We start from the raw sequence: 15,616 nt of genomic DNA on the forward strand, positions 1-15,616 counted from the left end.
AACAAAAGCCTACTAAGCTTTAAAAGCTGCAATTTTATAAATACTTCTGTTGCTTTCAGGAGTTTTATGCATGAAAGTATAATAAAATTACAGAGAAATTTTCTTTCTTGTTTTGACATGTCCTTAAAATATATTGGGCTATACAAACAGAAAGCACACACTTGTCCAATTTACTATCATTGTCTTAGCCAGATTGTATTTTTGTTTTGTTTCTTGTTAGCAATTTTTTTTACATATACTTGATATACAATGTTGTGTTAGTTTTAGTTGTACAGCAAAATAATTCATATATATATATATATATGTTCTTTTTCAGATTTTTTCCCCTTATAGGTTATTATACTATACTATACTCAAAAATGTTGAGTATAGTTCCCTGTGCCATATAGTAGTTCATTGTCAGTCACCTATTTTATACATAGAAATGTGTATATGTTAATCCCAAACTCCTAATTTGTCCCTCCCTCACTGCCACCCCCTAAATAATACATTGAAATCACTCTGCCAAGACGTTCACAGTCCAGTGAGTGGGTAAGATGGTGGTTGAATAACCATCTGCCTTTCTCCTTTTGTAATCTGCAGCATGGTCATAGTCTATAGTAGGCCGTGTGCCAATTAATAGACAGTGCAACAAATACAATAACAAAAAGAACATTTTTTTTAATTTTTAGTGCTTACTGTCTTTAAAATACAAAATATTGCTTTTATTATTTTAATAGATCACTCATTGGCATGTGAGATTCCTCTTATAAAAAATGAATATTGAAAAGTAAATCTATTTGTATGAGAAATACCAATGCTATTCAAAAAGTTATCCATTCCCTGTGATATTATGTACCCCTCAAAATTTGCTAGAAGGACTAAATCCTGTTGGCATTTTGCCCCATATGTCTAGATCACGGGGATTCCTATCCATTTGATGGGCCTCGAGGGACTCTAGCCCATGCATTTGCACCTGGAGAAGGCCTGGGAGGAGATACACATTTCGACAATGCTGAGAAGTGGACTATGGGAACGAATGGTATATATGCACAATTCACCATAACCTGGAAAATATTGTACCTTCTTCTGGGCCTCCATCATGAAACCTTGAGGTTCAACGTCCCAAGCCACCCTTTAACTAGGGGGGCTGGCTAGGAAAAACAAGTAAGCCAAAAATCCAAAAGGGAACACCATAAGGGAAAAGATCCACCCTCAATTGTGCTGTAGATTTGTCTGATCTCTAGTTCACAGGGTATAATCGCGAGAAACAGCAATCCCCTACTCAACACACAGCAGTATTTTTCTTCAGCTGCATAGTATTTTTTGTTTCTTACTTGTACTTGGAATTAGGCTACGTTCAGAAATGACCTAAGAAGAATTAGTACTTTACTGAGAAGTACAATGGGGATGGGTTAAAATTTCTAGAATATCTGCATGTCATCTGGAAATCTCCATTGTGAAACATGGGTGGATAAAAGAGAGCAGACAAGGAGCCAGTAAAGCATGCATGGACTAAATCTAGGTATTACAGCCCCTGTTAGCGCTAAAGCCCTTCTTTACGACACCATTGACCATGAACAAAATAAATCGATTTACATTTCCATCGTCCCCTACCCCAATCCCCTCCTCGCCAAGGAGGGAAGAACTAGGCTAAAGTCAGCAAAGCTAAGGGCTAGAACACCCCACCAACATTATAATAACCCAGGTCTGAAAAGAAAATGAATAAACTATTATTTGGCATAAATTCTCCTGTGAAGACAGGAAATAGTGAAAATAAAACTCTGTGTTGATGCTGTCTTTTCCTCTCTCATATCATCTAGGTTTCAATTTATTCACCGTTGCTGCTCATGAGTTTGGCCATGCACTGGGCCTGGCCCATTCCACAGACCCGTCAGCACTGATGTACCCAACTTATAAGTATCAGAATCCCTATGGGTTCCGTCTCCCCAAGGACGATGTGAAGGGGATCCAGGCACTGTACGGTACAATCGCTACACTTTTTTGACTACAGACTCTGAAAGTGACAGGCATTTGGTTTCACAGCAAAGTGTTCTCTGCCAGCCATTAACCTGCATAGGTAAAGATTAAGCTAGAAACCACAGCCCCAACTATCCCCTCTTAGGAAGAACTTATTTACCATATATGAGTATTGCTTTCTTTTGTAAGATGAATATTTAAATTTTACGTCTTTCCTCCAGAGCATATTGGTCCCTCGATGGCCATAGAAAATACAATCATTTGTGTGTATTTTGAGTGTTGATCAGGGGTTAGATATTGGAAGAGGGTGGATTTTTTTATAGTTCATATATATAGTGTTTATCCATCTGCAAATAAGTGACCTTATCTCGGGGCTTCCCTGGTGGCTCAGACAGTAAAGAATCTGCCTGCAGTGCAGGAAATCCAGGTTTGATCCCTGGATCAGGAAGATCCTCTGGAGAAGGGAATGGACCTTATCTTCCTAAAACTAGTAATGATGATGGTAATAACTGTACCATTTAGTCATATAGCCGACCTGCAGTTTACAAATCATGGTCATCAGTATGTGATGACCTCATCGCTAGCCTGAGGGATGTAAAATGTTTTCTGCATTTTATAGTTGAGAAAGCTGAGGCTCAAAGACAGTAACTATCCCAAAATATCCAAAATTATCTGAAATGTTAGTGTTCTTTTAAAGATGATAAAGGATTATTAGGAACTCTATATCCCATTTTCCTGAACAGAAAGACAAGTCCATTCATCCATGAGAAGAAATCTTGAAACATCACTAGACCTTGACATTTTGTCTGTTTGATGGGTAAAAAGCTGGAGAATCTAGGAAGCTGCCTTTCCCATAAGCCTCAGAACCTGCTCATTCAGCATTTACTTACAGGCACTCCTGCTCTTCCGCTCAGCCTAGAGAAGGGCCTGTAGAACCCAGCTCCTCCTGCCTTCCCGCATCTGGCCAGTTCATCTGTTGTTTAGACTTAGGTACACACAGCTGCTTCCCTGGGGCTCAGAGGTTCCTTGGGGCTTCCCTGGTGGCTCAGAGGTTAAAGCCTCTGCCTGCAATGCAGGAGACCTGGATTCAATCCCTAGGTCAGGAAGATCCCCTGGAAAAGAAAATGGCAACCCACTCCAGTGTCCTTGCCTGGAGAATCCCATGGATGGAGAAGCCTGGTGGGCTACAGCCCACAGGTTCACAAAGAGTTGGGCACAACTGAGCGACTTCACTTTCACACACAGCTGCAGTCAGATTTCACCTAAGGCACATAAAAGACAAATTTCATCCCAAGAAGTGTTCAGCCAGCTGTTTCCCTTCAGAGTGGGGTCTGTGCCAGTTCTGCTTCTCTCTTGAGTGACAGGAAAAAAAAAAAAAAAACTCTGAATCTCTCCATATAACAAGCTAGGGCTCCAGTGTAAAACCCTTCCTGCGGCTATCAGGGAATGCGTGCTCAGTCACTAAGTCATGTCCGACACTTTGTGACCCCATGGACTGCGGCTTCTGTCCACGGAATTCTCCAGATGAGAATACCAGAGTGGGTAGTCATGCCATTCTCCTGTGGCCCCCAAGAGGAACCCACTCCAGATCTGTGCCTACCCTTTATGGGTCTTTGTGCCCTGGAGCATCACCACCATTCTGACAGCCACTGTTCCTCAGCCAGGAGAGGAAGTTTATATTTTGACAAGGCCGTTTTTCCACAAGTGAACAAAATACAGAAACATGGTTTTATATCGCCGAGAGGTACAAGCCTCACCTACTGCTGACCACCTTACCACCCTGAGCTTCAGCAGAGTGCTTGGAGGATTAAGAAATGTTCAAAAAATGGCAGCGTATTTCTGATCTGACCAGTTTCCACTTTCTGATCTTTTCCCAAAGCCTCACCCCAACCTCTGATCTCCATCCTATTGCTGACCCTTCTCCACCCAGGTCTTACCCACGTCACCCCCTGGTCTCACTCCTTCCCTGATCCCCAGCTATGGTAACAAGACTTGATTCAGCACAGGGACCTGCCGGGAGCAGTGGCTCAGGCAGCCCCAGCTCACTCCTCTGTAGTTGGCAAACAGTCCTTAGGAACAGAACGGGAGATGAAAACTCAACAGCATTTCCCAAGGGCTGGGTCCTATGTTCCAAGAGGATCTACCAGAAGATGCCTTTAAATGGTAAACACCTCCATGGTACCTCAGGGCCCCAAGAATTTGCTCAGCCTCTCCTGGACACCTAAGAAAAAGCTTATGCACAGGGCAGGACACCCAGAAGCTGTTCAAAAATAAGAAAACACACAAGAAAGATATAATCTTATTGAGAGCAAGAGTACTTAATAACCAAAAAAAAAAAAACCACAGAGGAAATTTTCAAAATAGATTCCTAATTTGAAACACCCATAGCTATCAAATAAATTTTCATAATAGTAAAATAATAGCTGCAATTTTTTTGGAACTTTTATTATGTGTCAAGCACTCCACTAAAAGTGCTTTTCAGGCATTATTTAATTCTCACAGAAACCTTCTGAGGTAGGTACCTTTATTACCTTCCCCCATTTTACTGTGAAGAAACGGAGGCTTAGAGAGGTTGAATTATTCATCTGTATCACATGAGTCTTCCCTCATAGCTCAGTCGGTAAGGAATCTGCCTACAAGGCAGGTGACCTGGGTTCAATTCCTGGGTCGGGAAGATCCTATGGAGAAGGAAATGGCAACCCACTCCAGTACTCTTGCCTGGAAAATCCCATGGACCGAGGAGCCTAGTGGGCTACAGTCCATGAGGTCGCCATAGTCAGACACGACTTAGCGACTGAACCACCATCATAGGAATCAGAAACTAATGAAGCCAGGATTCAAACCCAGGTCCTCATGTCATCGACAGCCACGCTGTTTGTGACCTTGTAATATGCAGTGGAAGTGGGTCCCTGGAGCAGAAGTGTACAGACTGCATTTCTGGTACCATTTTGACCAAGTCACTTTGAATCCTAGGACCTCGGAGAGCATTCCCAGGGAAGCCCACCGCACCCCACGGGCCCCCTCATAATCCGTCCATCCCTGACCTCTGTGACTCCAACTTATCCTTTGATGCTGTGACGATGCTGGGGAAGGAGCTCCTGCTCTTCAGGGACCGGTAAGCCTGACACGTGCCCCCAGCTCTCACCAGGCCTCAGCCACGTGTGCAGGCACATGTTGTCAGAGACGACCTTGTCGCTGCCATGGGTGATGATCGTGCAGAAGTGCTGTCCTGTTTGACGATCGGATGGGAGGCAGGAGTCTTTGGGGAGACACAGAATTGCCAAAGCTACTGTTTGGGGGGTACCTACAATGCTCTTGCCATTGGGCTGTTTTCTATATAAGTCCAGTATTTCTTCTAATCCTTTTCACTGTGAAGCAGAGTTAGAATCCAAAATTAACAGATGAAGACAGAAGCTCAAGAGAACACAAAACTTTACAAGGTAACACAGTTGTATTAAGTGACTGAGTTATGACATCAGCCCAGATTTATCTGATTTCTACTTTATTCACCTCTGTATCCCTACTGAGAGTCCATAGTATATTCTCAATAAATATTTGTTAAAGAGGGTTGGGTAGATGGAAAGATAGACAGATAGGTTGTTGCATGGATGGATGGATTCATGGATGGATATTCAGGTGCATAGGTAGATGGGTGGAGAGTTCTGAACTTAGTATTCTTCCTAAACCCCTGTTTCTCAAGGCCTCTTGACTTTTCAACTATCAGTTGTCAAAAAGCACAGAAAGAGAGGGAATATTGGTGATTTCTTGTTATACCGCAGCTATAGCTATTAAAAGAATACCCTGATGTTTGAGTTTCTATTATTGTCATTTTAGGAATGCTTCTTTTGGGCTTATTGATAAGTTTCAGTAGTTGTGTGAGTTATAAAAAACAATGAGATGGCACTCCTATTTGACTTTTATGGCATAGGAGACTGAGTAATTTATGATACTGGAGATGCTGGATTTTTAGTGAAGATACTATAGGAATAGCTGCAGATATAGCTATGATGAGTGGTGGTTGGTGGTTGATCTTTATTTTTTAGTAATTTTGTTGTTATGGAGATTACTCATGGAAATTAAGTAGACGTAAGTTTAACATTAGTGTAATAAGGGAAAAGGAGAAAATTAAAACTTTTTGTTTTGAAAGTAATGTGGAGGTTTTTATTTGAAGATAAGAAGTAGGTTTTGATAATACATTTTTCTAGCCAAATTAAGTGTAATAATAATGATGCTGACTTTTGGCTTACTGAAAGGTGGATGGATGGTGACAGGCAGTGAGTGATAACTAGAAAAATCTGAAGAGGTTGGAAAATTCATGCAGATGCTTCCCTGGAGACTCAGTTGGTAAAGAAACCTACAATGCAGTAGATCTGGGTTTGATCCCTGGGTCGGGAAGATCCCCAGGAGAAGAAACTGGCAACCCACTCCAATATTCTTGCCTGGAGAATCCCATGGACAAAGAAGCCTGGTGGGCTACTGTCTGGGGGGTCTCAAAGAGTCATATATGCTTGAGTGACTAACACACAAAGGGGAATTAAATTTTAGGTTTTGTGTTATAAATTTAAATTCAAGTACTAGAATAAAACCTGAGAGAGTTACAGCAAAGCTGCTCATTTTAGGTGGTAGGGCAGAGTTATATGTCAATAGTTGTTGAAGTAATCTTGATGGAAGTAAAAATTCTAGTGAAAATGCTTCTGATTAAAAGATGCTTAATAGAATCAATTAGGAGAGGATTATTTTCATTTATTAAAATTAGAGTCAGAAAATGAGATTCTTCTAGACACATGAAGAAAAATAATTTGAATACTTTGGGCAGCTGCTAAGAAAGTGGCAGTGAGTCTTATTAATCAGGTGCAGGCATTAATATATGATGTGTTAGCAATTTTGATAATTCAATCTTTGGAGAAAAATCCTTTAAGGGAAGGCTTATCTATAAGCTGTAGGCTTCTGATAGTAGATGAGGTTGAAATAAACAGTAAAGCTTTAAATAAGCTGCCCATTTGAAAGGTGTCTTGTTTATAGTTATGAAGAATAGACCCAGAGCATATAAATAATATGGATTTTTAAAATGCAGATGTGCAGACATGAATGAATGCTAAGTGTGGTTGACTAATACCAATAGTAACTATTACTAGGCCTAAATGGCTTGAAGTAGAGAAGAGAGCAATCTGCTTCACGAGAATAGTTGTTGTGGGTAGTAACACCTGGACAGATGTCAGTGTTTTGGTAGTTTTATTATTTTCTATCACTGATAAAAACAAAGTAATAAAAGCTCCAACCATGGTGCTTGAGTGAGGCTGAGGGAAGTGGTGGGCAAGGCCAAGCTGGAGGGACTCACCAGCCACAGCTGGGAGCCCCGTGAGTAGGAGTAGACAGTGACTAAGGTTAAGCATGAAGACTTGTTGGAAAGCTCATGAATTAAAGTTGCATTGTTCCTATTTCCCTCCCACTGTGCTGTCTCTGGGAACATGGCTACCAGTTACTCTGTAATTACTTCTCTCCTTGGACAAAAAGAAACCTCCCAACTCTCACTTCCACTCCTCTATTTACTGGGGACAGAATTCAACCACATCAGAATAGGCAGAGGTAGCTTAGGCATAAGCATGTGTGACATTACTTATTCTTTTTCTTCATTGGAAAAGAGTGTGTGTTGAACTCATGTAGGGTGCTAACCCCATCAGTACCTGGGCCTGTAAAGACAGATCAACAGTCCCCTGGCCGTTGCACACCTCACGCTTAGATGAGGGAAAGAAACACCCAAACAGCACTGCCATCTCGCTGCGTGCTGTGGGTATATTTAGACAGACAGAGAAAAGGCTCTGGTGTCTCTTTCTATAAAAGCACACTAATTCCATCAGCCCCGCCCTCATGACCTTATCAAGCCCTAGTCACCTCCCACTGGTCCCATTACACTGGGGGTTATGATGAATGATGCGAAGACACAGACGTTCAGCCCATAACACAGAGTACTCATATTGTTAAACATGTTATTGAATATCCTTCCAGACTTTTTCTCTGGGTAGAGATTTATCATAAATATGTGAGGGAGACAGGGATATCCACAAAAGTAAGACTTTGTAATGTGCTAGATGTGCTGATTTGCAAACTTTTTCACTCAGTTATCTCTCATTTTTTCCATGTCAATGAACTTTAATTTTCATCTTTATTTAATATATGTGTATATTATCCCAGTGTATAGATCTATCCTTACTTATTTAACCAGTCCCAAACAAATGGACATCTGGATTGTTTCAAATTTTTAAAAAGTTAGAAACAGCTGAACTAAATCTTCAACAATAGATGGGCATCTACTTTTCAAAGCAAGTGAGAGGAAAACCCAGAAATCTAGGCTTTAGCCTTAGGCTAATTTGGTTTGAATTCTGGTTATGCTTCCTACTGATCAGGTGACACTGGGCAAGTCATGTGCCAAACTTGGGAGCACTCAATAAAAGGCAGTTACTATGTTTAGGAGGGGGAATCAAAAATATATACAATGGATTAAGGCTTGGAAACAATCAGAGGTATTTTTAATTGTTACCTGTTTTGATTGATTCTTTTTTCTTAAGACTTGCTGATTATTTACTTTGTTTTTATTATTACCAAAAAGTAAACCAAAGTGGAATCAGTAGGCATTGACCCAGGAGCGATAGGCAAGGTGCGGAGCCGGAGAGCCTCAGACACCGTGCAAGGTGACGTCGGCTCCATCTGACTCCGTGCTGTCCTGATGAGGGATACAGCGCTTGTGCCCCAGCGCAGCGAGTAGCTGCTTCTTTTGGTATTATCAATGGTTGTGATAGAGGCAAAGGAGACAGTGAAGTCAAAGACAGCCCTTTCACACAATTATATTTTCTTTAAAAACTAAAGGAAACACTTTTTAAACTTCTATTTATCAAACTATGAGCATTCAACAATTGCTAACAACTAATTGGAGATAATATATCCTTTGATGAAATACCAAATGTAAATGGAATGTAAATATTGAGGGTGGTAAGAGAATAGAAAGAGAAGTATAGATATAAGGGACATTTATAAAGGGGTAAGCAGGGAAGAAATTAGGGGAAGAAAGGTGGCTCATTAACTTATGTCTGCTCAGCCATCACCTTCTCCTCTTCTTCCACTCAGGATCTGAGGAGCTATTGTAGTAAGGGCAGATAATTCCAAAGAACTAGGAAGAGCTAAAAAGAGGACGAGGAGCCAGTAATGCTACCCTTTCAGCACTGGAGCTGCCACTAACCTGCCATGGGACCTTGAACCTCTCTTCCTCCTTTGCAAAAGCAGATGTTGCCTGATATTTGTTGTGACTTCAATGTGTTCAGTACTTGGTGCTAAGCATTTTGTTATCAACTCCTTACAGCAGCCCTGTAAGGTATGAATTATTATTACTCCCTTTTTCTTAGACATAGAAAAGATGAACAGCTTGTTCATGCTCACAAGGCTCGTCATGTTTGAAGCTGGGGCCCACACCCACAGTCCTGTGCCGGAGGCTGTGCTCCTAACTGCCCTGCCCTGCTGCCTCGTGGGTGCCGCGCAGAGCTGGACTCGCATGGCGCTGATCCCCTACTGGCCGTCACCAGAAGTCCCCAAGGGCTTGCTAAGCCTGGACAAAGAACAAAGAATTCTTTCAGCCACAGCCAGCATGGCAACCTGGGGGTTATACAAAAGCGTTCCCAACCTGTTCTCTCCCTCCCGCCAGCCTGGAATTCCCCATCACTAACAATAATCTGTTGATGAGACATTTCAGGACGTGGATGTAATAACCGCACAGTTTGTTTCCAAAGCATGATGGAATGCAGTGCCTTTTAAAGTCACTGTGAGACTGCTGCATATTCTCCACAGTGTATAAATGGATCTGGGTCCATTCAAATGTTCTGTTTGAAGAGAAACTTCAGCTACACACACACACACACATATATTTAATTTACATAGATTTAGTCTTTATAATAAATGACAAAATATTATCTCAGATTTCCTTGAAATGACTGGAACAGCAGTCATACCCAAATGATATTTGTATGCCTTCTATTATTCTGGGTTTTATATGATACAATTTTAATGATAAGATCAAGAATATGTCTATCAGCTTCAGATTTCAGAAGAATAATAGCATTTCACATGTAGAATAGCCATAAAGGTTGATCGTGTCCAAATCCTTCATTTTGGAGACAAGAAAGTCAGGCCTGGGACTCTCAGCCCAGAAGACCCTGTTCTGAAACCCAGGCTTGCTGACACCCAGCACAGAGTCTATCACTCACATAGAAAGCTTCATAGCTGTGCAGTGGAACTGTGAAGAGAATGTTGAATTTTGAGTTGAATTCATGAATCAATGCCTTCTGACTGGAATGCATCTGCGTGAGTAAGAAAAGCTGCTATGTCCCTGGGCCCTGGGCCTGCAGGTTGGGTGAAGAGCCACAAGGAGAAGGAGGTTCTTGAGCAGCCAGGTCCCCAGAAATGTCTGCTAGGCTTCTCCACATGCTGTTTTGTTCTCAAAATAGGGTTCTTTATTTTAAAACATCTGTAAATCCCTGACTGATTGACTAATTGTCACATTCTTAAAGATGTTTTGTATCATATATAGTAATGGAAAGAAAAATAGGTTTCAGGGTCATGCATGTAGGGATTGAAGAGAAGGACGAATGTAAGAGGTATCTTGATTTGATGAGAACAATGGAAAAAGAGAGTTGATGGTAGCAGCATCTCTCACTTAGATAAGAAAATCAAAAAGATTTAGACATATCAAGAAAAATTCAATTTTAGATAAACCCTTATAATATTATTAATTATAAAATCTGACATTTTATGATCCTTTAGGACGTGCTATGTTATCCTAAGCATTTTATAGACATCTGCTCCTTCAATCCATGCTCTTTGTCCCAGCTAGAGTTTTAACCTAGGTTTACTTGACATCAGAGACAGAATCATTACAATGGAACCCCAGATAAGTCAGGGGAAAGAGGATTGTCTTTTTTTTTTTTTTTTTTAAATGATCAGTAGTGTACAATGCTGTTGGGGTCACCAGGTTGAAAACTGAAGAACAGGACTGACTATCTGGGATGATGAAGGAATATAGTTTTAGCAGCACAATTGGGGCTTCCCTGGTGGCTCAGTGGTAAAGAACCCGCCTGCTAATGCAGGAGATGCGGGTTCAATCTCTGCCTGGGAAGGATCCCGTGGAGAAGGAAATGGCAACCCACTCCATTATTTTGGCTTGAGGAAATCCCATGGACAGAGAAACCTGGAAGGCTACAGTCCATAGGGTTGAAAAGAGTCAGACACGACCTAGAGACTGAACAACAACGAGGAATGAACCCAGATTCTGCAGAACGAAAAGGCAAAGGGTAATGGTGGGCTTCCTAGGTGGCACTTGTGGTAAAGAACCCCCCTGCCAGTGCAAGAGGCAGAAGAGATGAGGGTTTGATCCCTGGGTCACGAAGACTCCCTGGAGGAGGGCCTGGCAACCCACTCCAGTATTCTTGCCTGGAAAATCCCACGGTCAGAGGAGCCTGGAGGGCTACAGTCCCTAGGGTCGCAAAGAGTTGGACACAACTGAAGCGACAGTATACATGCACAGAGAGTGATGGTATAGATCATTCATTTTCAAATCATTCATTTGAAAATCTTGTTAATAACAAGGAGTTAAGTCAATAACTGGAAGAGGCAGCAGAGTCCAATGAGGATTTTTCAGTCTGAGAAATACCAGGGAATATTTGAAGGCATAAAAAGGAGCCATTGAGGAGAAAGAAATGCAAAGCTCTATCAGAAGGAGAGACAATATAATCAGTACCCTCTCCTATTATTAATAGATGAGTCCATTGGAACCTAGCATTTTCCAGATTTTCATGGGCTCGAGGAAAGCGTGCACAACAACTAAAGAGGAAGTCTTCCTCCTTCAGTCTCCCTGAGGATATTTCTTTTCTGGCTATAAGGTTGCATCACTGAAAGTCAACACATGGCATTGCATTTACTTAGATTGATTCTCTGTTATGTATTATGAATTCAAAGAGGCAGAAGGTGTACAAAGATTGCTGATTCACTGTTGTTTCTTCTGAAACCCCTCCTTCTGACTAAGGACGAGGTTCTTTACATCTTCATAGGTTGTGGCTTAAAATATAGATCTCCATAGGCTCCACAGATGGATATATACACTTAATTTAAGGACACTATGAATAGTTTTCACTGTTTTAACCACTGTCTACATGTAGGATTTTAATTTTATAAGCTCTGTTTTTCTTGGTTTCAGGGAGATGTTTAATGTATGTCTGATTCTTGGCCTCTTAACCCTCCTGATATAAACAGCCCTGGTTAGCGAGCTCCCCACAAATGAATGCCTTCTTGACCAATGATGTGATTGTTTGTATTTCAAAGTTTCCACAGACAAAATTTTATATTAATGAGAAAAGTTTAGAAGAAAATTTAGTTCTATTCATAAACTCTAAGTATTACATAATTAATAAATTTGTAGGGTGAAAACATCTTTTTAAAGTATTTACAAATAAGTGTAAGATTATTTATGCACTTTCATATGCATTGTCTCAATTGATCCTTTGAAATGTTAGCAGTTATTATTTTTTTCATTCTTATTTGACAAGAAGAAATTTAGCCTCAGAAAAATTAAGTGACTCATAAAAGGTCTGCTGCTACTGCTACTGCTGCTGCTAAGTCGCTTCAGTCGTGTCCGACTCTGTGCGACCCCATAGACAGCAGCCCAGCAGGTTCCCCCGTCCCTGGGATTCTCCAGGCAAGAACACTGGAGTAGGTCGCCATCTCCTTCTCCAACGCATAAAAGTGAAAGGTGAAAGTGAAGTCGCTCAGTCATGTCTGACTCCTAGCAACCCCATGGACTGCAGCCCACCAGGCTCCTCCATCCGTGGGCTTTTCCAGGCAAGAGTACTGGAGTGGGGTGCCATTGCCTTCTCCATACAAGGTCACACATCCAATAATAAAATAAGGTCTCAAGCACCCATTGCTTCTTTCACTGCACCACAGTGCCCATTCTCAGGGAAGAGACGCATCAATTCAACCCAGCATCAAAAGACTGAAAGAAAAAAGACACCCCCTCCTCCTGAAACTAGGGCACAGAGTGACAGAGAATAGAAGAGTCAAGGAAAGTCAGGGGTGAAAATGAAAGGGCCCATCAGCTCTTGCTGGATTACAGTCAGCAAAGAGGTGACCGTGTCTCCTAAAAAGGAAAGACCGAGAGGATCAGTCAAGCAGGTGGAGAATGAAGGCAGAGGGGTCCAACAACAACAACAAAAGGATAAAAAGCTTAACAGACTTGAATCAAGCCCCAGATGTGCCAGGACTTGCTGATCCCGAGAATACATAGATGAATAATACACGACCCTGCCACAAGGAGCTCACAGGACTGGCAGCAAGCACCAGGAATGTTACCAGTGACTTCTGCTCAAACCTGATGACTTAGATGCTGTTCTTTAGTAAAGAGAATATGAAAACTGATGATTAAATAAGTTCTACACAACCATGACATCTATCTATCTAGTCAACAAATATTTATTGAGCCTAACTATGTTCCAGATACAGCTTTGGTTCCTGGCTAAACAATGCAGTTAAATATCTATCAGCAAGTCTTTAATATCAATAAACTCCATTGTTTTGCCCTCCTTACCTAAGATCAGATTACAGACTATTAATATCTGTTTATTTCACTACATTTTCAAAATATCCTGCAATTGTTCTTTTTTTTTTTTTAATTGAAGTATAGTGGGTTTCCCTGGTGGCTCAGTAGGAAAGAATCTACCTGAAATGCAGGAGAAGCAGGAGACATGGGTTCTTTCCCTGAATTGAGAAGATACCCTGGACCAGGAAATGGCAACGCAATATTCTTGCCAGGAAAATTGCATAGACAGAGGAGCCTGGTGGGCTGCAGTCCATAGCGTTGTAAAGAGTCAGGCACAAGTGAACACACATGGTTGGTTTACAGTTGAGTTAGTTTAAGGAATACAGCAGCATGATTCAGTTATACATGCATATATTTTTTCGGATTCTTTTCTCTTATAGATTATTATAAAATATTGAGTATAGTTCCCTGCGCTATGCAGTAGGTCCTTGTTGGTTATCTATTTTATATAGAGTAGTGTGTATATGTTAATCAAAAACTCTTATTTTATCCTTCTCTCCTTTTCCCCTTGGTAACCATAAATTTGTTTGCTATATCGATGAGTCTAATTCTTTTTGTATGTAAGTTCACTTGTATCAGTCTTTTAAGATTCCACATATAAGCTATATCATATGATATTTGTCTTTGTCTGGCTTACTTCACTTAGTATGATAATCTCTAGGTTCATCCATGTAGCTACAAATGGCATTATTTCATTTGTTTTATGGATGAGTAATATTCCATTATATACATATATATGTATGTATATATATGTATATATATATTCCATCTTTCATACCCATTCATCTGTTGATGGATACTTAAGTTGCTTCCATGTCTTGGCTTTTGTAAATAGTGCCACTGTGAATATCAAAGTGCATGTATTATTTCAAATTGGTTTTCCCCAGATATACACCCAGGAGTGGAATTGCAGGATTATATATAGCTCTATTTTTAGTTTTTTAAGGAACCTCCTTATTGTTCTCCATAGGGACTATACCAGTATACATTTCCAGCAGCAGTATAAGATGGTTCCCTTTTTCCCATACCCTCTCTATTGTTTAGACTTTTTGATGCTGACCATTCTGACTGGTGTGAAGTGATACCTCATTGTAGTTTTGATTTACATTTCTCTAATATCATTAATGATGGTGAGCATTTTTGTTTGCCTTTTGGCCATCTGTACATCTTCTTTGGAGAAATGTCTGCTTAGATCCTTTGCCCATTTTTTGGTTGGATTGTTTGCCTTTGCAAATATTTTCTCCCATTCTGTAGGTTGTCTTTTTATTTTTTTTATGATTTTCTTTGATGTGCAAAAGGTTTTATGTTTAATTAGATCCTGTATGTTTACTTTTTTATTTCTATGACTATAGGAGATGGATTCAAAAAGGTATTGCTGTAATTTATGTCAAAGAGTACTCTAGATATGTTTTCCTCTACAAATTTTATAGTATCTAGTCTTACAGTTAGGCCTTTAATCCATTTTTAGCTTATTTTTGTGTGTGATATTAGAGAGTATTCTAATTTCATTCTTTTACATGTTGTTGTCCAGTTTTCCCAGCACCACTTATTGAAGAAACTGTGTTTTCTCCACTGTATATTCTTGCCACATTTGTCATAGATTAATTGACCATAGGTGCATGGGTTTATTTCTGGTCTTTTTGTGTGGTATCTTTTTCTGATTTTGGTATCAAGATGATGGTTGCCTCATAAAATGAATTTGGGAATGTTCTTTCCTCTGAAATTTTTTGGAGGAGTTTCAGAAGGTAGGTGTTAACTCTTCTCTAAATGTGCAGTAGAATTTGCCTGTGAAGTCATTTGGTGCTGGGCTTTGGTTTGTTGGGAGCTTTTAAATCACAGATTCAATTTCAGTATTTGTAATTCATCTATTCATTTTTTTTTTCTTTCTGGTTTAGCTTTATGAGATTTATAAGCTTTATAAGATTTCTTTCTAAGAATTTGTCCATTTCTTCTAGGTTGTCCATTTTATCAGCATATAATTGCTTGCAGTAGTCTTTTATGGTCTTTAATATTTCCATGGTA

At 40.3% G+C, this 15,616-nt stretch overlaps 1 protein-coding gene across 1 annotated transcript in view; it reads left to right on the plus strand.

Moving 5' to 3' along the window:
* Positions 1-15,616, plus strand: part of MMP20 (matrix metallopeptidase 20) — a 63,032-nt gene that overhangs the window by 15,415 nt on the left and 32,001 nt on the right. The window contains exons 5-7 of the mRNA XM_055547426.1: positions 896-1,021; positions 1,803-1,964; positions 4,933-5,074. Coding sequence (XP_055403401.1) covers positions 896-1,021; positions 1,803-1,964; positions 4,933-5,074 — 430 coding nt within the window. The remainder of the gene's footprint in view (positions 1-895; positions 1,022-1,802; positions 1,965-4,932; positions 5,075-15,616) is intronic.

Source organism: Bubalus kerabau, chromosome 15, assembly GCF_029407905.1.
Source record: "Bubalus kerabau isolate K-KA32 ecotype Philippines breed swamp buffalo chromosome 15, PCC_UOA_SB_1v2, whole genome shotgun sequence".
In the NCBI taxonomy this organism is placed as follows: Eukaryota; Metazoa; Chordata; class Mammalia; order Artiodactyla; family Bovidae; genus Bubalus; species Bubalus kerabau.